We start from the raw sequence: 25554 nt of genomic DNA on the forward strand, positions 1-25554 counted from the left end.
ACTTTGAAATTGATTAAAATGTTTTACAAAATATAGACATTTTTTTAGTTCTTACCGCTATAATAACAATTTCGAAATTATACAAAGGCGTCTCATTTTAGCTGCTCTTCTTACTTTTGCTTACCAACGTCAACTCGAGCCTAAACTTAATTATTAAATTGCACGCTTTGACTGCGTCAAGAGTTTTTATGTCATTGCTAAAATTAGTTGGCTTTTTTAAAAAACCTTGCTTTTATTCCCCGAAAAACCCTGCTGTTATAATTTTTAACCGCTCACTGATCTTCCTCGAGACTAGGTTTCACGATCCTCTTCAAGATGTTTGTTTTTCGACTCACTAGAAGACAACAGTTATGTAATAAAATGTCGATATTCTCTTAGTTTTAAATTACGTAAATTAAGTATATAAAACCTTTTTGTTTATTTACTAATTAAAATATTTTCTCGACTTTCCGTAACTGATGAAAATATCCCCTATCTTTTATAATTTTACTTCTTATTTGATAAGTCTCCATAATAAAAATATCAATTTTCAGCTATGTTCCAAAATTTTATATTGATGTTTTATTAACATTTGATGTTTTGTTTAATTAGTTGTAAAATAAAACGATGAAAAATAAATGATTTATATCTATAATTTTCAGATTTAACCTAGCGATACCATTGTGAAACCCTCACGTTCGCCTAATGTAATAATCATGCAACTGCAACTTATATATAGTGACAAAAGCATGCTTGTCACTGAATATAAGTTTGAGGAGTTAGTAACTCACAAGTTGGTTACTAGTACTAGTTATTACTAGTATTGTAAGTAAAATTCCATATAAAGCTAATTAAACACCACGTTTTTACCAAGTTAAATAAAATGTGGTGAAAGAAACATTTAAGAGAAGTTTATTCTGAAGGGAAAGATAAATATTTCGGTATTAACTAGACCACAACTTTAGCTTACCTTTTTTTTTCCTATGAATATGTCTGGAAAAAGAACAGCCGACAGCTTAAATTGCAAATGGTAAAAAATAGGTAAAGAATAACGATTGATAAAAATTAAAAAAAAGACAAATAGAGACATTTCTTTTAGCCCTTGGCTTTACGACCAAGCGAGTTTTTAAATGAACTGCTCTTAAAAAGTTTGGTAATACTAACACGTTTGAAAAAAAAAAGAATTTGTAAACAATTAAGAAAAATACGCTCTTGACTTCGGAATAACAAAAAATTTATCTATAAAATAATTTATGATCTGTGGAAATTGTTTAGTCTCCATTGAAGAAATAAACTCTTATAATCACCGAGGAACAAAATCTTCTTTGAATCGTGTTATGCATTTAACAAACTTATTTTGAGGTTTCTTTTAAACTTTTCGTACAATCAAAAATAAATAAAAAATATATAAACTGTTGTGTTTGTGCAATTTTTTTAAATTTATCAAAAGAATATTGTAATTGATACAAAGGATATTGTTGTTCTTTCAAAAGATATATGTGCAAGTAGCTAAGGTAAATATTTACGCTTTTTTTGCAGTAATTTATCTGGCAATCTGGCTTGATGCTCTAACACTAATCAACTATCATATTTCCATCCTACCTGCTGTGATGACTTTCTTCCATGATTTTAAAATCTTGCTGGAATTGCTTGTCTTGCTCATAACTGATGTTATCAAGATTTTCCGGGGAAATTAGTAAGATAACCTAGCGTTTTGGAGCTCTGCAATAGTTTCTAAAAAATTTGGGTGCAATTCTTTGTTCTTAGCAACGTCTAAGAATAATAACCAATCATCCTTTTTAAATTCTAAGATTGTTTCGATGAAACGTTCTTTAAGAAGAGTACTTTGATGAGTTACTGAAGCTCTGGATTATCAAACACACCGGCTTTGATTTTCTCAATTGAAAGGCCAAGAAATGCAGAAACGAGATACAAGTTGTTTCATGAGACTCACTTTTATCTGCAGAGATACAAATGTAACTTTATTTCTGTTCACGAGTGGCTCATGTTGAATGTTTAGATCACGAGGTTTGAGTTTGTAAGCCTATTCCTTTCTACCAAATCTTTCTCCCTTGCTCTGTTGTCTCACATGCACAGAAAGCAAGGATACCTGGCGCTGGCCAAGAAGAAAGCATACTGATTTGAGGTCAAGATAAACTTTTGTGTATGTGATATTGCAACCACATAATGACCTTCGGTCATCTTTAACTTCAAAACCTGGATTCTATATTATAATCAAGATGTTTAAGAGAGAGCTGCTGAGATTAATTACAAGTTTTTCTTTATGTAAAATTAACTTGTATGAAAAATACTCCTGGGAAAGGTGATGCTACTACAATTATGGCAAAACAAATCAAGACTGTTTAGGCACTTATGACAGAAACTAAGTAAAGAATACATATCTAAAGGAAAAGAATTACAAAGTAAGTTTAAAAGAAGAGAATTTTTAAACCATTCTGATGCATACAGCTTAATAATAATTTATATTTTTAAGAAAAGAAAAAAAAATTTGGTTCCATTTCGTATTTTCATTTCACCTTTATACAACATTCATATTTTAAAATTAGTTTTAAATAAAATTGAAAAAAATATATATTTCTATAAAAAGTTTTTTACCCCTTGGCCATACAAATGACATTTAACAATATAAACATTATTTCTATAATCGCTTGACAAAACAATATCAACTACAACAAACAACAACTGTTAAAAACAACATTCCTATTAACACGAACCAGCACAAAAGAAACGTTTTTAAAAACGCCAAACTTTGTTTTTTTTTTAAATATATAAAATTGATTTGTTTTTGTCAACCTTAAAAATTGACGAAAAAAAAAACAAGTCATGATTTTAAGCCAGAGCTAACTTTCGCAGATAATTTTTAGGAAATTATTTTCCTTTATATGCGTCCCACTTTCTCACATCCTTCGAAGAGCGCAAAGGGATGACAAAATCTTTCCATTTATTAGGTTGGTCTATTAAGTGTTGCCAAGCTAAAATTTCGACACCTTCAGCATCGTCCCAATTTCCCATCTGTCCTCCTAAATTGATTCGAGTACAGCCTAAAAAGTCATTCCCTTTTGCTCTATCCCAATCCCAGATCTAAAATATTAAAATAAAATAGTAATAATAGCAACGACATTGTCGTAATAATAGCAAAGAGAGCGTCAAAAAATAAAAACAACGAGGTGTAAGTAGAAAAAACATCACATAAAAAATATCTTAGATATTTTTTCCAACTTTTTTTTCTTCCATTTCGTTAAATATTTTAAGTAACATTTGTCAATTTTGAAATCTAAACATATTAATAATAATAACTAAGTTTTAGTTATATAATTTTGTAAACCATACTTTTTTTTTATTTCTTATTACACTGCAACTGTCGGCAACTGGTTGAAATGCACAAACATCTAGCTAAGTTTGGAAGACTATATTTTTTTCAGTGATAAAAATTTCTACTTTTGTTTAGATAAACATTTACTGTTTTAAAGGGCCATTGTTAAAGTCACTAATTTTTTCGGTTTAGATAACCGCATGGCCCTGTACAATACCAAAAACATCAACAACAACAAACAAAACAATAAGGCATTGTATATTATTAAATAACCAAATGCCTAAAGAGTATTAACCCACAGTGAACTCAATTCCAAAATCAGCCAAATCTTCGTAATCTAGTTCATAGGTCATTTGATAATCCCATACCGGATTGCATGTCCGCTTTATAACAGGAGTCTTACGCTTAGTTTTACTGCTCTTTAGAGGAAGTAGATAGCTAAGAATATATAAAAATTTTACAAAGAATATACATATGTAAAAGGATTCTTTGAACATTCTTAAGTTTTATAACTGTGCAAGAAATTCTGTTTCATTCATTAACATTTAAAAAGATTACTAACCATTTGCAAAAAGGATCTGAAAATCCGTCACGATCAGCTGCCGGTAAATCACAAGCTTCCTTAATATGAACATTGATTTTCCCCGGAGTTTTCTTTTTTCCTTTCTTTTTCTTCTTTTTGGACCCAAATAGTTCTTCCTGTTCATCATGTCTTTTCTTCTCTTTTTCGTTTAGTAAGCCTTGGTCTTCAAACATCAAAGAAATTTTAAGTTCACCTACTGTAAGATGAGCTACAGGAGCTTCTCCCTAAAAAACATGACAAACTCTCTTTTGTATAACTAAGTTTGTCTCTAAAACAAATATCTACACATTCAGTCATTAACTCCAAAAGATTTTGTACAGCTTTTTCCAAAACTTATTGCTTTGTAGCGGCCATATTCAATTCTTTCATTTTTTTGTCTAGCCGTGACCAAAGATCACGGCCAGACAAATCATAAAAATGCAATTAAAGTTAGGGCTATTGGCAGGCCAACTCATAGCCTAAATTTTTTGGTTTTTTAAACAAAATTTAATGCTGTTTGTAACAAGCTTCGTTCATTTGTTAAAAATAGTAAGACCTGGGAGTAAATTCATAAAAATTTTCAGTCTGATAAGTATCAGTGATTCTTAATCTTAACATTTCTTAACATGCTAAATCGCCTTTTCTTCGTTAAGAATTGCTATTACCATTTCAAACTATCATAAAAATTGTTAGGTTTACAGAAAGTAAGCACACCTGTTTTAGCAAAGAGTAAAAAGTTTTTAACTGCTATCTTCCACTCTTGCTGATTAAAAAGTGTTTTGCGGACCAGCTGTGGCTAGTAATGAGAAAAATTACTTAAGTAACTTCAGTATTTTTAAGTAATCCCCAAATGATGAAATATATTTTAATGCGATAGTACTATATAAATATGACAAAACGTAAGGTCTTTTAACGTATTGTAGGTTTCACGTTCAACTGTAGATGCATCTTTAAGACCGTTAAATCTCTTGCTATAATATCTCTTGCTATAATTAGTTCTTTTTTCTTTAAATAGCTTAAAAAAGAATCTTTTTGAGTTTGATCATATACCGATTCATTGCCTCTGATAATGCAGCTCAAGATTTCGTTCTTCTGAAATTCTTTTCACCGTTGTAAATAAAAAAGAGATCAGATGCTTGGGCCATCAGATGTTTTACCCAGATCTTTTAATTTTGTTGAAATGAATTCAAAAGTTTTTTCAGCTCCAAAAAGAGTAAAATCTTTCTACAAAGGAAATGAGCATCAGCTTCAATAATTTCTAAACTTACATCGCATATCTCTACCAGTTTCTAATGTATCAAAATGCTCTATTGTTTTCCTAACTACTGGTTTAATTTCAAGAAATGTTAATATCATTTAAGACATTGAATTCCAACGTGTTCTTGTATCCAAAATTAAAGCCGATTCTTTCCCAAACTCATTAAGAGAACAGCGTTGAAGATCATCATTACTTAGTGGTGAATTCCATGAGAAAGTTGATGACTTATTTGAGACAATCTTCAGATTTTTTTTAGTACACTAGCTCCATCTGTAACCATTTCAAAAGTATGATCATTAAAATTTAACACCATTTTCAGCTTTCATTGAGCCAAAAATCCTCATCATTCCTAGACATTGAACTGGATTATTTTGTAAGTGTAAGCTTATGCACATATACTTAGATTCTTATTGAAAGTCGAGTTAATGAAAATCTATTTTCATTCTTGATCATTTTTGACAAATCACAAACCATCTTTCTTAAGTTTTTTCCAAAAACATTAAAGACATAGCTTGCCTTGAATTTGGAATTTTAAAATTTTCAGCAGCCCATCCTTTTTGAATATCAATTTTTCTTAGCAATTTATAAATGGGAACAAGATCAACAGCAACCATTTGAGCCAAAACAAGATCAAAAGGATCTTTCTAGGAAAAACTGGCAACAATTAAAAGTTAGTCTTGGTTAGGGCTTGAATTCGAACTTAAAATCAATCCTAATGATGAAGTATGGTGAGAAATTCCTGTCATTTTTCAAATATTTACATTTTCTTCTTTTATTAAATGATAAATTAAATGCTGTTGGTTCTTGTTTTGCTTTAAAGATTGAAGGACAACCTTTGCACTTAATATTTTTATCCCTTATTGAAATTAATACGTTTCCAATTTTCAGATTACATTTTCTTTAAAGGCTCCACCCATTCACTTTCCATTTTTAACTTTTTTTAAAAAAAATATTACTAGAGTTATATATAAAGTTAAACTAGATAAATATAAGTAATGCGTAAGCCAAAACTACTAGAAATAAATTGAAAACAAAAGAAAAAAACAGTTTTTTAAAATAGCCCACAATAAATTCAACAAAATTAATTGAAGTTGGCAAACATGGTAAAGCAAAGAGAAATTTAAGTACTTAAGTTGTTTAAACAATTAATTATTTAAGTTATTGATATAGACGTAGCTGTGACACCATTTTATAGCTTTTTTTTCTCTACTTTTTCACAATTTATAATAGGTTCTTTTTTATTTTATTTTATAGACATCCAACAATTGGCAGCCAATCTATAACTACTTTTATAGGAGCTATATGGATTGGTAAAAAAAACTCGCCAAGTTTCACATCAGACTTTCACACACCATTGGAACTATACCTCCCCCTCCCCCCACCTCTCCTCATAATTTTGTAATTGTAATTTAATAGCAATAAAATAACCCTTCATCTATTAGAATAAAAGCGGGTAAAAAATTGAACAGCATGTTAAATTGAACAACTTTTGTGTTTTTAGTTTTTATGGGCTAATTTTTAAAGGGAAAAACATTTTCAGATTTCTTAATTATGTTATTATATGAAATTTTTCACTCTATCATACGGTATAAAACTATTTGGTTTAAAGATTTCCTGTTTAATTGAACACGCTTTTTTATATAATTATATAGTTATTTAATAGCCCTTATATAAATATGAGTTATCAACGTAATTTAATAACTTAAAAAACATTTACTCACTCTATCTCAGTCAATAAAGAAGTTGCACACAATAGCAAACAAAAAAAAAACAAAGAATTACACTGACCAGAAACTCAATGCTACAATCGCACAAATAAGATATGGCAACTTATCATTATGTAAAGCATTATTTATGAATGGCATTCCAAATACAACTTTATTGTTCAGTGTAAAGAACCCTGCAAGCTCTATTGGTACTGGTACAGTCACCATTTTAAATACTATTACTAAGTTAATATTAGTTTATATGCTTATTAAACTTGCTGATTGAGGTTTTGATAGAACCTGCTAACAAGTACTTGAACTTGTTGCTAGTTATTTACAACATATGAAACAAATTAATTTATTTTTGAATGATTAACCAGGCAAAGCAAAGTTACTCTGCTTTCATCAAATGTTCGAAATTAAGTGACAGAACTGCAGGTAAAATTGCAACATTTCAGGGCAGTTTCTTGTAATATAAATATTTTAATGTAAATATTTCAATATAAATATTTCAATACATGCAAGAGTAAATTTCTTAAAGCAAAAAATGACTTAAACTCTACGTCAAATGTCTTGAAATTTGAAATCAACTTCAATGGTGACAAAGGTAATCAAACAAATCTCTGCAAACATGGTTCCAAGCCTCCTCTTAAATTTGAAATGTCAAAGCTGGGTGTGATTTGCATACTTGCAAAAGTATACGCTTAGTGGCAAGTTCTGTTGTTCCAAAAAAATGTAGAGACTGATATTTTTTACTTTACTTCCTCATATTTGTAGTTAATTATATTCATCTATTTAATTACTTTATTTCTATTAATTATATAACTTTAATTGCATGGCTAATTAACACATTTAACTTAAAAAGACATTCATTGTATAATAAAACTTTTTTTTTTTTACTTTAAATGCTTGTAATTTAAAAACTAAAATTGTAAATAAAATTTATATCTTCTTGTAGAGCAAATGTTTCTTAACAAATCTTTGTAAAAAATATATCAAAATCTTTTTCTGAAAAAAAAAAAATTCAATTTATTCAAAAACTGTTCAGACCAGCTTTTTTTATTAAACTAAAAAAATCAATTATTATTTAGTTAAGTTCAAGTTTTTACTGAGAAATCAATAAGTTGTTAATTACTTTGTAAATTACATAAAATTATTTTATGAGATATAAATGTTGAAACAATTTTTATATTATGAAAAAAATTTTTAAGATTGTACCAATATTTAATTTATATACACACATTTGATTTTGGTTGAAAAATTCTCGCATAATCCTACCTTTTCACACAGAGTGTATAATTTAGGTAATGTAGAGCTAAGTTCTCCTTGATCTACTAACAAATCCATGTTAAGCATGACTTCTCCGAGAAAAATGTTTCTTCCAAGTCTCTCTTGATGCCAAACAGACACCCATAATGTTCGTGTTCGAAGATCACGCTGAGAAATTGAAAACTAAAAAGAAAGCATTTTATAAATTTAAAAGGATCAGAAGATTTGACGCTATTATTAATCTTCTATATATTTTAGCATAACTAGCATAATCATTCTAAATTAATCTTCTTATAGAGATTTTTAAAAAAATTGATCGCTTTTAATCCAATAAATGAATGGTAACAGGAGAAAAACCTCTAAGACTTAGTTTAAGAGCTTTTCTAAAAATTGGTAAGAAAGTAATTCTATTTTTCACAAATAGATGGTAATAACTTTTTAGCTGAATGTATCTATCAATTTTATGATTCCTTTTGATAGTTGCTGTTACTTTTAACTTACTTTAAGAAATTCCACTTAATTTTGTTTAAAGCTGTCAGAGGCTTCTTGCTTGGTTTTTTATTTCTGTAGAAATAAAAAAAATAACTGCCAAGGCTCACAAAGAGGTGTGACACATGCTTCAAAATTGGTTTAAACAAATTCAATTTTTGTGGTTTCATTCAAAGATGACCAACCTACTGACAATGATAATGATCAAATCATAGCCATAATTGGATCGTTGTGTAACTGAAAGAAATTGCAGAGAGACTAAATGTATCCTGAACAACAAATAAAAATCATTTTAAATGTCTTAGAATTGTTAAGAAGTTTGATATTTAGGTGCCATGATTTGAAAGAGATTTATTTAGTACAATAAATCAATATTTTTGATATTTTCAAACAGAATGGAATTGACTCTGTTGAAACAAATCATCACTGGAGATAAAAAAAAATATATGATTTCTACAATAACATCAATTGAAAACCAATACAAACCACAGTAAAACTTAAAACTGCATTTAAAAAATATTTTGTCAATCAGGTGAGTTTAGAAAGGACTTGTGCTTTTGAGCTGCTTCCAAATAATCAGACAAATTCAATAATCACTTCCAGCAATAAAACTGGAAGTAACACTCAACAACAAAAGTTTAGAGTTTGATAGTCATAAAGGAAATGTGTTCCACAATAATAACGCTAGACCGCATGCACTTTTGCTTACTTGTGTAAAACTTATAGAGCTTGTTGTTAGGAAGTGATATTATAATCAACTCTGACCATAAGAAACTTTGTACCATAAGATTATTACTTTAAAATAAACAGCTACAATAATAAAAAAAATTCACTAATGGTTTAAAATCATCAGTTTTTTGTTGCTAAAAAGCAAAAGCAATATGAAGTAAAAATTAAAAAGTAATTTCTGGGTTCACAATGTTAGAAAAAAAAAATCAGAAACAAAATATTTTAACAACTCAATAAATACAAGAAATAACCAAGAATAAAACATTTTACTTAAAAAGTTAACATTAAAAAAATCATTATACCGTCAATACTTCTTCCCAATCTGGATCCAAAGTTTTCTTCTTTGTTTTTGTTTTTTTTTTCCCTTTTTTTGTTTTATCAGGAAGTAAGTAAACTTTACAATACCTAAAAAAAGAAAAAGAAAGAAAATTTCAAAAAACACAGTTTCTAACTTTTAGAAACACAGGCATAGAAAACAGAAATGTTTTATTGCAGAAAATGTGAACTTACGGATCAGAGGTTTCTTTTTTAGTATCAACAGCAGCTAAGCTGATTGCTTTAAATATATGGATTTCAAATTTTGCATCTTTATCATCATACTTCATCCCAAACTGAATTTCACCACGAATTGGAATTTGGCCATAAATATTAGCACTATCTGTACTATAAACGCTTGCCAAGCTTGTTTCACTTGTCTATAACAAGTTATTAAAACATAATTCTCATAACTTTGTAAACAGTCAAAACTTTAATTTTAATACAGATAGCAATTTAAATTTAAAAATAAATTGAGACTTTGATGTTAATTTGAGAAAGAAGCAACACAACTATGCTAACAAAGCTTTATAGTAAAATTAACAACTGATTTTGACAACACATTATGACATCATTAAAGTCAAGTTCAAATTAAACTAAGATTAAAGCAATAAATATACCGAGCGCTTTAATAAAGACATTGCTGGAGTTTGCTTCTTAGGCTCTTTAGCTTTGTATTCTTCAACATGAACCTCACCAGCACCAGGAAATGGTGGATCTCCAGGTTTTACATACTGGAAGCAAAAAAATACACTAATATAAAAATTTTATGTAAAAAATTAAAAAAAAAAAAAACAATTCAAAAACTTAAAGACAAAAAAGCAGAACTTACAGTTGAGACAGTTATTTCAGGAACTCTTTTTGGTGATAAACTTAGCTCTATTTCATTCTCTTCAGCAATGGAAGTAAGACCTTCCACAGGTGGGTTATACTCATTCTCTTTTTGTATGTCATCAACAATGGTGTTAGCAAATACTCCCATGGCACGTAATGCAGCAGTGCGTGGTGATTCATTACCATTATTTTCAATATGCTTATTTTGATCTTTTTTTTCATCATCCTCAATAAGCACTTCTTTTTCTTTGTGTGTCTCTGATTTACTTTTCTTTTTCTTTTTTATATCTTGAATATGAGCTTCACTTTTCTGTACACTTTAATGAAATTTAAAAAGATAAACATGCATTTTATACAATTGCTGAAAAAAGCAAAAAACAAAAATTTTACATTTAGTAGAGTAGTAAAGATTTTTTGGTTACCTTGGTTGGAGCCTTAAAGGAAGAGCTAAACTAACCCATTTGTCTGGATTGTTGAGCATTGAATTCCATATTTCTGTCTCGCGCCCTGTACTATCATCCCATTTTTCTTTGAATTCACCAGATCCTAATCTAATGATTCCAATTTTATTTGAATTTTTATCAGCACTTTCATCAAAAACTGCAATTTCTAAACATCTATCAGCCAATTCATGATGCATTACACCTTCAAAAGACATACCTTTAAAAGAAAAATTCAACAAATCTTTAAAAGAAAAAAAATAAATGTAAAAATAAATAATTTAAAGCATGTAAACAAAATAAATACATAAGTAGGAAAACTACCAAAAATAATATTTATCAAATCTTATTTAAATTTAAATAATAATCAAATCCTTCAATAAGTAAAGATAAAATATTTCAAAGAAAATAAATTTCAAAAAATTTAAAATCTCTGATGTCTCTGCAATATTTTAATTTTTTTCATTTTGTGTTTAATTATTGCCCAGTTTCAGAACAGTTTGGCACCTTATGTGATTTGAATAAAAATCATTTCAAGCTTTAGCAACAAAACTATGAGGAAATTCTTAACTTTTGTGCATTCCATAATTGAGAGACCTGAGTTAATCATGAAACCATTAACAAGTTTTCTAACCAGTTTTTTATCTTGAACATTCTTCTATTTTTGCACCACCAGAATTTCGTATGATCAAATTTTGTTCATACAAAAATCTGGTGGTGGAAAAAAAAGAGAAACAATGAATAACATGACTAATGGTGTAGGGATGCAGCTCTTTTGTTATAGAGTTGTAGTTGATATTAGGATTTTCCAAATACTTGCGCATATTTTTTTCTTTAATGTCTTCTTATTTTGTCATTTTTAAAAAAAAATTTAACATGATGGGAGTAGTATAAAACATTATTTTGATATTTTGATATTGCAAAATATTGTTAAAAAAAACAAAAAAACAATTAAAGATTTATTATTTCATACTTTTTTTGGTCACACATTTTATTTGACAGTATGATTATTTTAAGTAATGCAAAACACTACTGTCAGCTTTATTGCATACTTTTGCCTTGATACCTGTTTTCAAACTTTGTTCAAATAGTTTTCTTAAAGCTTTAAATTTATTTAATTGATAAATGCTTGCTCAGTTTTTGCAACAAAGTGATCATTTTAGACTTGCTTTTCAAAATGTTTGAGTATTAGAGGTACACAATATCCAATTTTTTATAAAAAAGTTATTAACAAACTCTCTTAAACTTTTTCTATATTTTACAGTTAATGCTTTTTAAAATATCTAAGATGTATTATTGAATAGAGAAAGAGAAAAAGACTGTCTATTATCAGAATAATAGATAACTGCAATAATTTTGTCCAGTACTTAAGTAAATTATAATAATAACATAAAATACCAGTGTCCCAGTTTGGATCTACACTCTTCATGAAAGATTTTGTCTTGAACTTTAAGTTCTTCTTTTTAGGGTACATAAATCTATTTTATAAAAGTTAAGTTTTAGTGGGTATTTTGAAAGCATAACATAGTATATGATTTTTACATGACATAATATGATTGTAAAATATTATTTATTGCCTTATTCATTGTTAAACATTTCTCATGTAACTTACACTTTACAAAAGGAACTGGGTAAATCACCATCTTTCTTGATTGGTAGATTTTTACCATCTTTTAAGTGAACTTTTAGAATACCTTTTGTTGATTTCTTCTTGATACCTTTTTTCTCTTCTTCTATTTGCAGACTTTCTGGAGAAACAAACTGTAAGGCAATTTTCACCACAGGAACCTGATGATAGTTAAAATTACAATATTAACAAGTAAAATATGAGTTTTTTAGAAGACACTGATAATGAAAATAATGCAAGTATTTATTAATAGATATTTTTCATATTTATTATGCTACATTAACCAATCAATAGGAGGAAGTGACATTTGAGACAATAACACATTTAAACAAATAACTTAAATGAATCTGATGATCATGGATATTTGAAGAAAAATTTTTTTACAAATCATTACAAAAATTGAAATAAAGTTAATATGAAAAAATAATAACAACTTACACCAGGTCCCAATAATTTATCAGAACTTGTAATGGTTTCAAACTGAAAAATCATAATATTAAAAAAGTGTATATTGTTGCAAATCTACATTTTATTTGTTAGTCAGAGCCTAAAAAATGTACAATAACTGTAGCTATTAACAATACATTTCACAAAAAATGATAATAACCATACTTAAAATTTTAAAGTGAACATACTTCTTGCACAAGTTGTTTACTGCTAGTTTCTATTAGTTGGGAATTTGAAATTGATTGGCTGATCATTGGAATGGAAACTTCACTATAAAATTAAAAACTTCGTTTTTTATTTTTATAATTTGCCCAAAAACATAAATAATTTTTGTCTTTACTAATCTCACCCTTTTTTTGATGTCATTGTCCCCCTCAAAGGAATAGTAAATTCTGCAAAAATACCACGGTGGTGCATCATTGACTCCCATATCAAAACTTCTTTATCAACACAATCATGCCAATATTCATCACCTTGTGATAAACCTAAACGTGTACCAGCTAAAAACTGATGGCTAGAAGAATCATGATCCCAGACAGTAACTTCAAGGACACAAGATTGCAAATCATCAGAACTAACTTGATTAAATTCAAATTTCTCATTCCAAACAGGACTTGGTGTTTTCTTTTGTACAGTAGTTTTCCTTTTTGACTTACGTGTTCTATCTGGTAACAAATAACTAAAATTAAAAAAACAAAGATTGTATAGCAAAGTAAAAAAAAAAAGTATTTGATACCAAAATATAAATATAATAATATAGTAAATAAGAAATAAAATAGAGATTAGAAGTCACCATCTAACAAATGGACTGATAAGTTTATCAGGATTAACTTGCGGTAGACCAACAGCATCCTTTATAACCAAGGTAAGAACATTGTTGTCATACTTTAAAGCTACACGTAGCTGACCTTTGCTTTCAGTAGTGGACCCAACACTAACTAATGTCTAAACAGATTTGAAGAAAAACTTAGAGAATTAAAAACTTGAAAAATTATAAAATTTCACTATTTGATAAAATACCTTTTACTTACCATCTCTTGAAGGGTGTACCAGATACTTTTTTCAACATCTAATGAGTTTGTTTTTAAATATTCTTGCATATTTACTTGTACTTCACCCAAGAAATCATTACGGCCAAAACGATCATGATTCCAAATAGACAATAAAAGGATTTTTTCTAGAAGTTCTTCCTTGCTTAATTTGTACTACATAAGTAAAATGTATTAAAAATATACCAAAAGTAATGAAATGCAATGTAATAAAAAATCAAACAACTTTAAAAATGTAAGAACTCTTCATATTTTTAATTATAAACATTTTTTAAAGAAGTTCTTTACAATTACAACAACCAATAAAGTCATACATACTTTTATAACTTCGTTCCATTGAGGATTTAGAGTTTTTCTTTTATGAGTTGTTTTTTTCTTTGTAGATTTTGATTTGTCTGGCAGTAGATATACTTTAACATAACTAAAGGAAAAGATATGCAAAGCCAGTGCGTAAGTAAAGAGACTGGCAATTATATTTTCTTCAAAAAATAAACAACTTTTCTAAATAACTTTTTAAATTGTTTCAAAGATTTTAGAGATTATTTATTCTGTAATCGAAATTTGAAAATCTACAGTATTAATTAAATTATACTAGGATTAACTACTATGTTTAATGCTAAGTGGTATCTATCTATGTATACGCATTTGTACTGAACGAAACTGGTTTGGTATTAAAGAGCATTGATTATCAAAAATAAACTGAAAAACATGCCAACAAAAAGGATTCAAATTTTTAACATCATAATTTCACAACCATTATAATTGTAGCAAAGTTTAAGTTTTCAAGTTTATTTAAAAAAATCCTTAACAAAAAGAAAGATTTCTAAGACTACTTACGGATCAGAGCATTGCTGCTTTGCGTTGGCTGCAGCAATGTCTTTTGCTTTATCAATATTCACAGAGAAAATTCCTGAAAGGTTGTCATACTTTAATGAAAAGAGTATTTGACCAGATATTACTAAATTGTGCTGCTCTCCACCTTGTGAACTGTAAACACTTAGCATTGAACCTGAACTTGCCTGAAAATAATTGGAGAGCTATTTAGAGTTTCTTTTCAATCAAAGAACATAAAATACTTGTATATAGCATTAGGAATTTTCAAAAAATATATACATACAATACATCACATCACATCACATCACATCACATCACATTACATTACAATAGATGCATTAGATATTAGATACATTACATTACATACATTACATACATTACATACATTACATACATTACATACATTACATACATTACATACATTACATACATTACATACATTACATACATTACATACATTACATACATTACATACATCACATCACATTACATTAGATACATTAGATACATTACATAGATTGCATACATAGCATACATTACATAGATTGCATACATAGCATACATTACATAGGTTGCATACATTACATACATTACATACATTACATAATTACATACATTACATTCATTACATACATTACATACATTATATACATTACATACATTACATATATTACATACATTACATACATTACATATATTACATACATCACATCACATTACATTAGATACATTAGATACATTACATAGATTGCATACATAGCATACATTACATAGGTTGCATACATTACATACATTACATACATTACATACATTACATACATTACATACATCACATCACATCACATTACATTAGATACATTACATACATTACATACATTACATACATTACATACATCACATCACATCACATTACATTAGATACATTACATAGGTTGCATACATTACATACATTACATACATTACATACATTAAATATATTACATAATTACATACATTACATACATTAATACATTACATACATTACATACATTACATACATTACATACATTACATACTTTACATACGTTATATTACATCACATCACATCACATCACATTAAATTAGATACATTAGATACATTAGATACATTCCATACATACATTACATACATTACATACATTACATACATTACATACATTACATACATTACATGCATTACTACATTACATACATTACATACATTACATACATTACATACATTACATACATTACATACATTACATACATTACATTACATACATTTTATACATTACATACATTACATACATTACACACATACATACATACATACATACATACATACATACATACATACATACATACATACATACATACATACATACATACATACATACATACATAAATCTATAAAATATTTTGAATAAATAACAAAAAACTTATACCAAATCATAAATTTTATACAACATTTAATCTATTACAAGGTTGAATTCACATTCTAACATGAATTTAATAGCAACTACCTTAAATACCACCACTTTACTTTATACAAAAACAATTATGCAAATCATGGTGAACAAACCATTACTTTAACTTAAAGTAAACTTATCTTAAGGAATGTAAAAAAAGAATCAAGCTCTCAAAGCTATTACTTTTAAAGAAAAAAAAATTACTTTTCTTTGCAGCATTTCACCTGAGCAAGTGCAATACATAATAGAGTAAACTATTCTTCTGTACATCTTGCTTGTGTTTACCATTATGCACACAAAATAACTTTGTCAACTTACTTTTTTAAAGTATTTTACTTTTGAAAATCACTCTTCAAATATGATTTAATAATAAGAAACCTTGTAAAATTTATCAATTTTTAAATCTATAACTAAATCATTTTAGTAAATCTATAAATATTTAAAGCAAGAAATCTCTGCAAAAATATCACTTTTTATAATCTATAACTCTAACTTAAATCATGTTACAAAGATTTTTATATTTCTAGCAATTACCATAGTACTGAAATAAAAACAAAAGCCTTAATGACAAGCGGCAAACAAAAGACAGGATGTTTAACTTTAATCTGATAAAAAAATGTTTTTAAAGTCATGTTTTTCTACATAATAACAGCTTGAACAAGGTTTAAAAAGACTTTGTGATAGGAAATATTTGAAATGATTGTTTTTTTTATAAGTGTTTTATTTCTAAAGTAGAATTGCTGAATTCTCAACAAAGAATTTATCACACCTTGCACAATGAAAACATATAAACAAATTATTTATAAAATGAAGTCTAAAATTTTATTATTTCAACTTGCTTCAGTTCATCTCAAATGAACTTAAATTATCTCAGAAAAATAACACTTTTACATTTACTTGAAATACTAAAAAGCTAAAAAAAAAAATTACTCAGTTTAAAATTTTACAGTAGGATAACCAAGTATAACATTTACATAAAACTTGATCAATATTGAAATTACTATAATTTAGTAATACCGAACAAGGCGAGTCACATTAACAGAAATTATACTGAGAGAACTATAATGATGGCCTTGGATGCAATTTACTAAAGTTTGATAAGCTACCATAAACTGTTAACTTTACTACATATATTTCCTTCTCAAATACATCAAGTGCATTTATTATCATGTGTTATATTTTTCATCATGTCAATAGTATAGCTGGGTGATGAATTGATAGATTAATACAATGGTTAACCTTGCCATGTTATATCTATTATTAGTATAGCAATATATATTATTGTTATTATTATATCGTTGTTATTTATACTCTCTTATTAAAAAATATATATATTGATTAAGTATGTTTTGTTGTTATATTTATTATGATTACAATATTATATGTTACTATTATTATAAAATTGTTGTTTTTATATTACTGTTGTTATTTACATATTCATATAAATATTGTAATAACTTTGTTATTCGTAATGCTGTTCTTATTACAATAATATTTTAAATTGTATATTATGAATTGTTATATCTATTATGATTATAGTAATATTAGTAATAACAACAAAAGCAACATCATCAATAACAACAGCAATGATAACAACAATAACAAAAACAATAACAACAATAACAGCAACAATAATAACAACAAAAATAACTTAAAATTTAAATCTCTCTCATATCTTGAACATGCTACTTTGTTGTAACATTGGATTGGTTTAAAATTGCATTATTGAAACTCACCAAGCTGACAGAATCTGGCTGCAAAAACTTTGATAATGATCGTTGGCTTATTGCAGAAGGCTAAAACAATGTTAAAAATTAAAAACTTTTTTATAAATTAAAATTTATAAAAATATCATAAGTAAAAAATCATTAAAGAACTCAATTGGATTATAAAATAGTAATAAAAAAAGAAATACAATGAAATAAAAGAACACCAGTACATTCAACAAACACCAACATATTAAAAGAATAAATCATATTCAAAGAAAACCACCACAACCATGGCAATCTTTTCTTACATTTACATTATTGTGCAAATTTAAGCCATGACTTTGTGTTTTTTATAGGTAGAGATGCTTTTGGCAGTTAATTCATATTTAATCAATACTTTGAGTGTACATGAATTTTGAAAAGAATTTTGGTTCTTTTTTGTAAAAACACACACTGTGTTGAAATATTTTAGATTAATCTCAAAAAGGAAAACTCAGATATTTAAAGGAATATCTCATTCAAAGCTCATGAAAAACCTTGAATTGAAAGAAAAAAAACAATGATAGACATTGAATGATGGATATTTTAACGCTGCCACAATCTAAAAGCTTTATGTTGTCATCAAACTTTTCATAATAAAGTAGTTTTTGTTCTTACAAGATGTTTACATTGTAACCATTTCTGTTTTTTTTAGTCAGCTAAATATAGCAGAGTAAACTTTGTGGTATTAAAAATGACTCAAGTACTTCCTAATTGTTAAAAGTTTCACTCTCTCCCTAAAACAAGACAGGTGGAAAAAGCTCATTCAAAGCACTTTAATTTAATATGTAAAGAACCCATGTGAATATTCAAAGATGATAACAATTATGTACGTTTTATATTTAGCTTTTCAATAAGTTGTTAGACAATAATGAAGCAGGTACTTACTCAGAGCCTTGTTTGTTACTTTTTTTCCAAAAATACATTTTTAATGGTCACTTGTGTACATTTTAAGAAAAACAATTATGAATTGCTACTAATAAGTAACTGAATTGTTTAAAATGCAAGAACAGCTATGGTAACCCACAGTAACCTGTAATATTAAATTGACTCAAATATCAGAAAAAAAATAGATGAAAAGCTATATAATACTAGAATTAAAAGTTGTATGATTTTCATTGAATCATGTAAAAAAGTTCTCAACAGTTTAAAGAAAAAAAAGAAATTAAAAAGTAAAAAATGAAAGCAGTAAGAAAAATTTATTATCAAACAGACTTTGAATACAAATTATTACAAAAATAGAAAAGGATTAACGAGTCTCAAATATAAGTTTTTTTTTTCGTTTGTTTATCATATTAGTAATTTCCATTTAAAGTTTTTTCTATCAGTCCTCAGTCAAAGTTTAAAGTTGTGCTATGAATAGACTTTTAGAATAGACTGCCATGAGCGCAATAAAAGAACATCAAAACACTCCAATTTATCTCTACCCTTTTAGTTATAGTTAAATCCTTTTCTGAGTTTTCTTTTATACGGATTGCAGGTGTGGAGTCATCCCTAACAAAATAAAGAAAGCAAAAATAAAAAAAATTTAAAAAATCTGAAACTAAAAGTATAGTTTAGATGAAGTAACTTAGAATTTTTAAAATAAACAATTTTCTTAAAAATTTCTTTTTAGAAAAAATATTAAAAATTTGACATACCACAAAAGCTACTACAGCATATTTTAGATCCTGGTATATTTATCAATTACAATAAATACTACACCCTGTTAAATGTATTAATTATTATAAATACTACACCCTTTTAACCTTATTATTTACTCGAAATAATCACTCTGTTATTTGAAAGTAAAATAAAAAAAGTTTCATAAGATTCTTGTAGTTTCTCTTGAAAAATTATTGACTTACTCCTTTACACTATCTAAGGATGATCGCAGAGGTATGATGTAATCCTCCATGCTACTTGGATTGTCTAACATATTTTGCCAAACAGTAACTTCATCACCAAAAGAATCGTACATTAAACCTTCAAGTTTACCTTGACCCAAACGAACAGCTCCAAGAATAACATGTTGACTTCCTTTCTCATAGTCCCAAACTGAAAGTTGCAGAGTTGAATTTTTTAAGGAATTTAAAGATACTTCTGTAAAAACAAACTCATCTTCCCAAACAGGATTAACTGTATTTTTTGCAACTGATGTCTTAAATTTTGGAAAAATAGATCCAGGGCATATAAGAGAACTAAACAAAAATATATTGTTACAGTAGTTGCCAAACAACTGAGCATTTTATTTAAATTATAACTTGCTATAGCTGCCAAATTACAAAACAAAATATATATTATTATAGCTGGCAAATTGCAGAAAAAGTAATGTTTTGTAAAATTTGCAGAATCAATACTGCATATATTTTGTTTTACACTCAAGAAACAAATTATGATGTAGAAATTAAAATAAATTTAGTTAACTTCTAACTTTTTAAAATACTGGACTGGCCATATTACAATATTACTTAGTAAGATTCTTTAAGTATCATGTTATAGATATAACGGGTGACAACTAAAAAACGAGACTGGATTTAAAGACACATATCTTTTCAAAGGAATAAGAATTTAAAAATAGGAAAACTGTTTTAGAAGGTATTTTTATTCTAGTTTTTAAATATTTTATGTATTTTTAGTTTTTATAGAAAAATGAATAAAAAAATAAATTCAAAACAAGAAGAGATAAGAAAACGTGTGTATGAATTTTATTCAAATTACAAAAATGCTGGTAAAAAGTTCACTTATGACCACTTTAAAGTTGAGAATATACCTAAAAGTACTATCCACAAGATAATTAAACGTGCTGAAAGTGAATCTGGGTACCAAAGAGTTCAAGGAAGTGGAGTAAAAGCTAAAAAAATGACCAGGACAAACATTGAAAGGCTCAAACTCATGTTTGACCATAAAGACGGAGTTTCTCAACGACAGGCAGCTAAAAAGTTCAACTGTACTCAGCAACACATTAGTAAAACATTAAAAAAAAGAACAAATATTAAGTCAAGAAAAAACATGACGATTACAAACGCTCTGACCAGCAAAAAGCAGCAGCTAGAACTAAGTGCAGTCGATTATGTCAGAAATTCAAAAATCGTAAACCAATGATTGACGATGAGTCTTATTTCACGTTAAATCACTCCAGTATCAATGGAAATGATATATTTTATACTAGTGATGTAAAATCTACTCCATCTACAGTTAAATGCCAAACAAAACAAAAGTTTCAAAAAAAATTACTTCTATGGATTGCTTTTTCTGAAAATGGAATTTCTCGGCCTTATTTTGTACCAAGTGGACTGGCTGTAAATCAAAAAATCTATTTAAACAAATGTATTAAGAAGAGACTTATTCCATTCATCAATAAGTATCATTCAGATGGTGCATATGTATTCTGGTCAGATTTAGCATCATCTCACTATATAAAAACAGTAATCATGTACCTAAACAAGGAAAACGTGCATTATGTTGAGAAAGCGGATAACCCTGCAAACTTGCCAGAATGTCGTCCTATCGAAAATTTTTGGAGTATTTTTAAAGGCTTTGTCTACAAGAATAATTGGCATGCAGAAAATCTTAAAAAATTACGTTCTAGAATCAATTATTGCCTTAATAAAATTGATATTGAGCTCATACGGAGCCTAGCTCAGTCTATACCAGGCCTAGTTGATAAAGTCAGAAGAAATGGTTTAATTGAGAACAACTGATTATATATATAAAAACTAGAATAAAAATACTTTCTAGAACATTTTTCCTTTTTGTTTTATCCTACTTCTTTAAAGAGATATGTGTCTTTAAATCCAGTCTCGTTTTTTAGTTGTCACCCGTTAGTTCATATGAACATACCCTTTACAAAATGGATTTGAATATCCTTGTTCATACACAGCAAGAACATTATGCGCACGTTTCACTTTGACATACAGTGATCCTTTTGATAAATCAAGAAGACTAGACTCCTTGTTTTTAGGAGATGACTCAAATCGGAGATTAACAACAATCTTGCCAATAAACTTGACTTGTGCTTTGGAAACTTTCTAAATGTAAAAAAAAAACTTTCTATAGACTTTTCTGTTCATAAAAAAAATAATTTTTATAAACATGTTTTTCTTCTTCTTTTTTTTTTTCTTACTTGTTTCATAAACTTTTTTAAAACATTTTTATTACCAAAATAAACACAGAAACAAAACAAACAAAGAAACAAAAAAAAACAAACAGAAAAATAAAAAACATTTTCTAACCCGAGCACACAAATTATACCATTGAGGTAATGGTTCTTCTAATGAATATCCAGAATTTACATACTCTTGCAGATTCATGGAAACTTCTCCAAGTAAGACATTCTTAGTGTAGAAATCATAGTGCCAGACACTGATTAAACATGTGCGTGTCATCAGATCAGCGTATTCTATATTGTCAAACTAATGGATAAAAAAATTTTAAATTGCAAATAGAAAGCAAGGATTTATCAAAAGAAGGTATAGTACTAAATAGCATTACTCACTTTCAGAATTTCATCAAATTCTGGATTTAATGAGTTCTTTTTAGGCTTAGTTTTTCGTTTACCACCTCTTTTTACATCTGGCTGTAAGTAGACTTTAACATATCTAGAAATGACAAAGAAATCCTAAAATTTTAAAACTAATCTTAAACAAGTTTTATTGAAACTGTGTGTAAATAAAAGTTGCTAATTATTATAAATTATATTATTATATTATAATATATAATTATAATTAAGTTAAAAAATATAAAAAATGCAACAGGAAGCTGTTATGAAAAACTTACGGATCAGTTGAGTTCTTCTTCACATCAACAACAATAAGATCTTTTGCTTGGTGAACTTGCACCTCAAAGATTTTCCCTTTAGCGTTATACTTAAACCCAACCTTAATTTCTCCAGCTATACCAACAGCAGGTTGGATATCATCATCAATGCTGTAGTTACTACCAATACTCTCTGTGCTGCCCTAAATTTAAAAATTATTTGGTAATAAGTTGTTTTTATAAGATTTACTAGGATTTGAATAAAATTTAAGCAAGAGTTAGAATAACTAAAATATACAGATAATAAGAATGCCATGTTTTTAATAAAAAATACTACAACAAGAACATCTTTTAAGAAGTTGAACAAACAACGTACAGCTCTGTTTCTGTGCTCTTTCTTCTCAAAATTTTCATTGTCCAGAGGTGCTTTATCTAGGAAAACAAAGTTTTTTAAATACACAGTGCTAAAACTAATCTCTGTGCTGCTGAATAATAATAGAAAAGTTCCAGCTTCATACCATTTTCAGACAAGTTGGGAGCAACATTGTTAACAACTAAAATGAGAACAGAAATAATTTTTTTTTTTACAATTATTATTTGAACTAAAACTATTTTTAAAAATAAAACTTGTAAAAAACGTTTTAAAAACTTAATGTTTAAAGTTAGTGAGAAAAAAAAAAAAAAAAAGAAAAACTGTAGTTACAATGGCAATGGGTTTAATGTTTTAGCTATATAAATTTCTTTAAAAAATTTTTTGCAGTCCATTTTAGCCATTAATCAAACTATTTTTACATTTTGAGGATTCATATAATTTAAAGAAAGAAACCATCAAGTTAACATTTACTTAAACATTTTTAGTTTCTCTTGATGTTAAAAGTTGATATGTACAAGATTGATAAAATAAACTTTGTTCATAAACATTTGTGTGCGTTTTTAAAAATTTGAATCAAATAAGTATTGAAATCTCTCACAGAGCTTTTCATTAAAGTCTCCTTAGTTATCTTGAAAAAAATCAAGATGCAAATTGAAAAAATGCAGTTTCAAAGACATGCAGCAACCCATATATTCTTGTAACTTTCAATTAGCTTTGTGGCAATGTTTTTGTAATTTGGGTCTTTTGATTCCCTTAAAAGAATTGTATTACACCTCACAATGAGGGCCATGCTTCCCTTTCAATTTGGCTCATTTTTTTTCCAAGATTTTATGATTTCAACATCACAGTAACTTGTGGTCCAGCAAATATTCCACTCTTAACTTTGGCATCAGAGAGTATTGGAAACATAAGTCAAACTTCTTGAAAAGCCTCTCCTTCAAAATCTAAGACCTTAACATATTATTTTATAAATTCTAATTTTATATAAAGAGGTGGAAACAAAATTTTTTTCATGCTCTAGGAGAGGCTGTATGAAAACGTTAAACTTTGCAACTACTAGTTCCTTCTTTGGTGGCCACTGAACTTTATGGTAAGGATCATCATCTGCTCTGCTATCTTATAAAAAAAGAAGACATGAGTGGGTTGTATATCCAACCAGTAGACTAACAAATAACCAAGCATCTTGTAATCTCCACAAACATCCCATTTAAATTCTCTACAGTTTATTTTGAGGCTTTGAGTTGAGCTGTCTATAAACAATCTTCATAGTGCAGGGTCACCAATTGGCATGCTATTCAGAATTTTTAGAATGCTACAATTTTATGTGGCATCGGTTTTTTGGCCCAACATAATATCCACAAACATATGCAAATGCATCTTTCAAGTTTCTATATTTTCTATTTGCCATAATCTATAAAGTTAAAATTTAAATTTCTAAAAAACAATCTGAAACAGGAAAGTGAAAAATTTTAAGTATATTAAAAGTCATTAGAGATTGGTATATAAAAAGGTAAAACCAAAAATCAGCACTATAAGTGTAACTTAAAAATGGTTGATGAAAAACCAATAACATTTTTGGAATCAGCACACCAATAATAGTAAAGAATTGTGAAGAAATCATAATAAACAAAATATTTTGAAATTTTTGTTGCTCTGTGTAATATAGATAGCAAACTAAATATAGAGCATTGCACAGATTTAAAGGATGCTATGAAAATTGTTGATAATTTAACACTTTTAAACTAAAATGAAAATTTTATTTTTCATTTTATAAACAAAATGAGATAAAAAAGTTTCTAGATATTTAATTTAAATAAGGTGTGCAAAACACACACCTTTTTGGATAAAAGGATTCAAGAAATCTTCAGTTTCACTTTCGTTCTCACTGCCTCCACTATGCTCATCAGTCTTCAATTTTTTAAACTTTTTTTTTTTTGGAAGCATACTTTGTAATTCTATTAGATCTAAATCATTGTGCAAAACAAGAGATTGTTCTATTGAAGATCCAATTTTCCTCATTTTAGAAAAGTCCATTTTTATGTTCATACTTTGTTCTTTTAGATCTCTTTCATCAGAAAGTTGATTAACACTTTCTTTCTTCATATGATTATCTTTACCAATCACAACTTCATCCTCTATATTTATAAAGGTTTTTTTAACCAAATCTTCATTTACATTATTTTGAAATTGTATAAACTCCTCATCTGACAACTTTCTACAAGATGTAACCACTAAAAATAGAATATAACACATTTACTTGGTTTGCTTAGACTGGTAGCACAACTAATGACAACATACTTAAACTTGAAGGATCAGCCAAAGACGAAATTCTCATTTCTATAAATAAACTGATGTAAT

The 25554-nt window shown here is 27.6% G+C and overlaps 1 protein-coding gene across 9 annotated transcripts in view; it reads right to left on the reverse strand.

Moving 5' to 3' along the window:
• Positions 1-2488: 2488 nt before the first annotated feature.
• The window catches only part of LOC145180777 (uncharacterized), a 29097-nt gene continuing 6031 nt past the window's right edge, over positions 2489-25554 (reverse strand). For 4 of the 9 annotated variants that reach the window (XM_090082322.1, XM_090082321.1, XM_090082318.1 and 1 more), the window contains 27 exons: positions 23342-23377; positions 23200-23255; positions 22845-23026; positions 22564-22666; positions 22301-22480; positions 21909-22096; positions 19934-20266; positions 19514-19580; positions 18075-18134; positions 14876-15057; positions 14357-14459; positions 14021-14194; positions 13783-13934; positions 13339-13668; positions 13178-13259; positions 12981-13022; positions 12528-12703; positions 12314-12393; positions 10898-11135; positions 10474-10792; positions 10262-10375; positions 9837-10021; positions 9629-9731; positions 8118-8291; positions 3876-4120; positions 3613-3751; positions 2489-3081 (listed from right to left, as the gene is read on the reverse strand). In XM_090082322.1, the coding sequence (XP_089938448.1) occupies positions 2869-3081; positions 3613-3751; positions 3876-4120; positions 8118-8291; positions 9629-9731; positions 9837-10021; positions 10262-10375; positions 10474-10792; positions 10898-11135; positions 12314-12393; positions 12528-12703; positions 12981-13022; positions 13178-13259; positions 13339-13668; positions 13783-13934; positions 14021-14194; positions 14357-14459; positions 14876-15057; positions 18075-18134; positions 19514-19580; positions 19934-20266; positions 21909-22096; positions 22301-22480; positions 22564-22666; positions 22845-23026; positions 23200-23255; positions 23342-23377 (4256 nt within the window). In that variant the 3' untranslated portion in view covers positions 2489-2868. Of the gene's footprint in view, positions 3082-3612; positions 3752-3875; positions 4121-8117; positions 8292-9628; positions 9732-9836; positions 10022-10261; positions 10376-10473; positions 10793-10897; positions 11136-12313; positions 12394-12527; positions 12704-12980; positions 13023-13154; positions 13260-13338; positions 13669-13782; positions 13935-14020; positions 14195-14356; positions 14460-14875; positions 15058-18074; positions 18135-19513; positions 19581-19933; positions 20267-21908; positions 22097-22300; positions 22481-22563; positions 22667-22844; positions 23027-23199; positions 23256-23341; positions 23378-25031; positions 25428-25554 lie in introns of those variants that run through there. The other 5 variants (XM_090082316.1, XM_090082315.1, XM_090082319.1 and 2 more) reach the window with 3 other exon arrangements.

This window comes from Hydra viridissima, unplaced genomic scaffold (genome assembly GCF_058129835.1).
Source record: "Hydra viridissima isolate aposymbiotic clone 2 unplaced genomic scaffold, HvirCarnegie_v1 scaffold_3, whole genome shotgun sequence".
NCBI classification, from domain to species: Eukaryota; Metazoa; Cnidaria; class Hydrozoa; order Anthoathecata; family Hydridae; genus Hydra; species Hydra viridissima.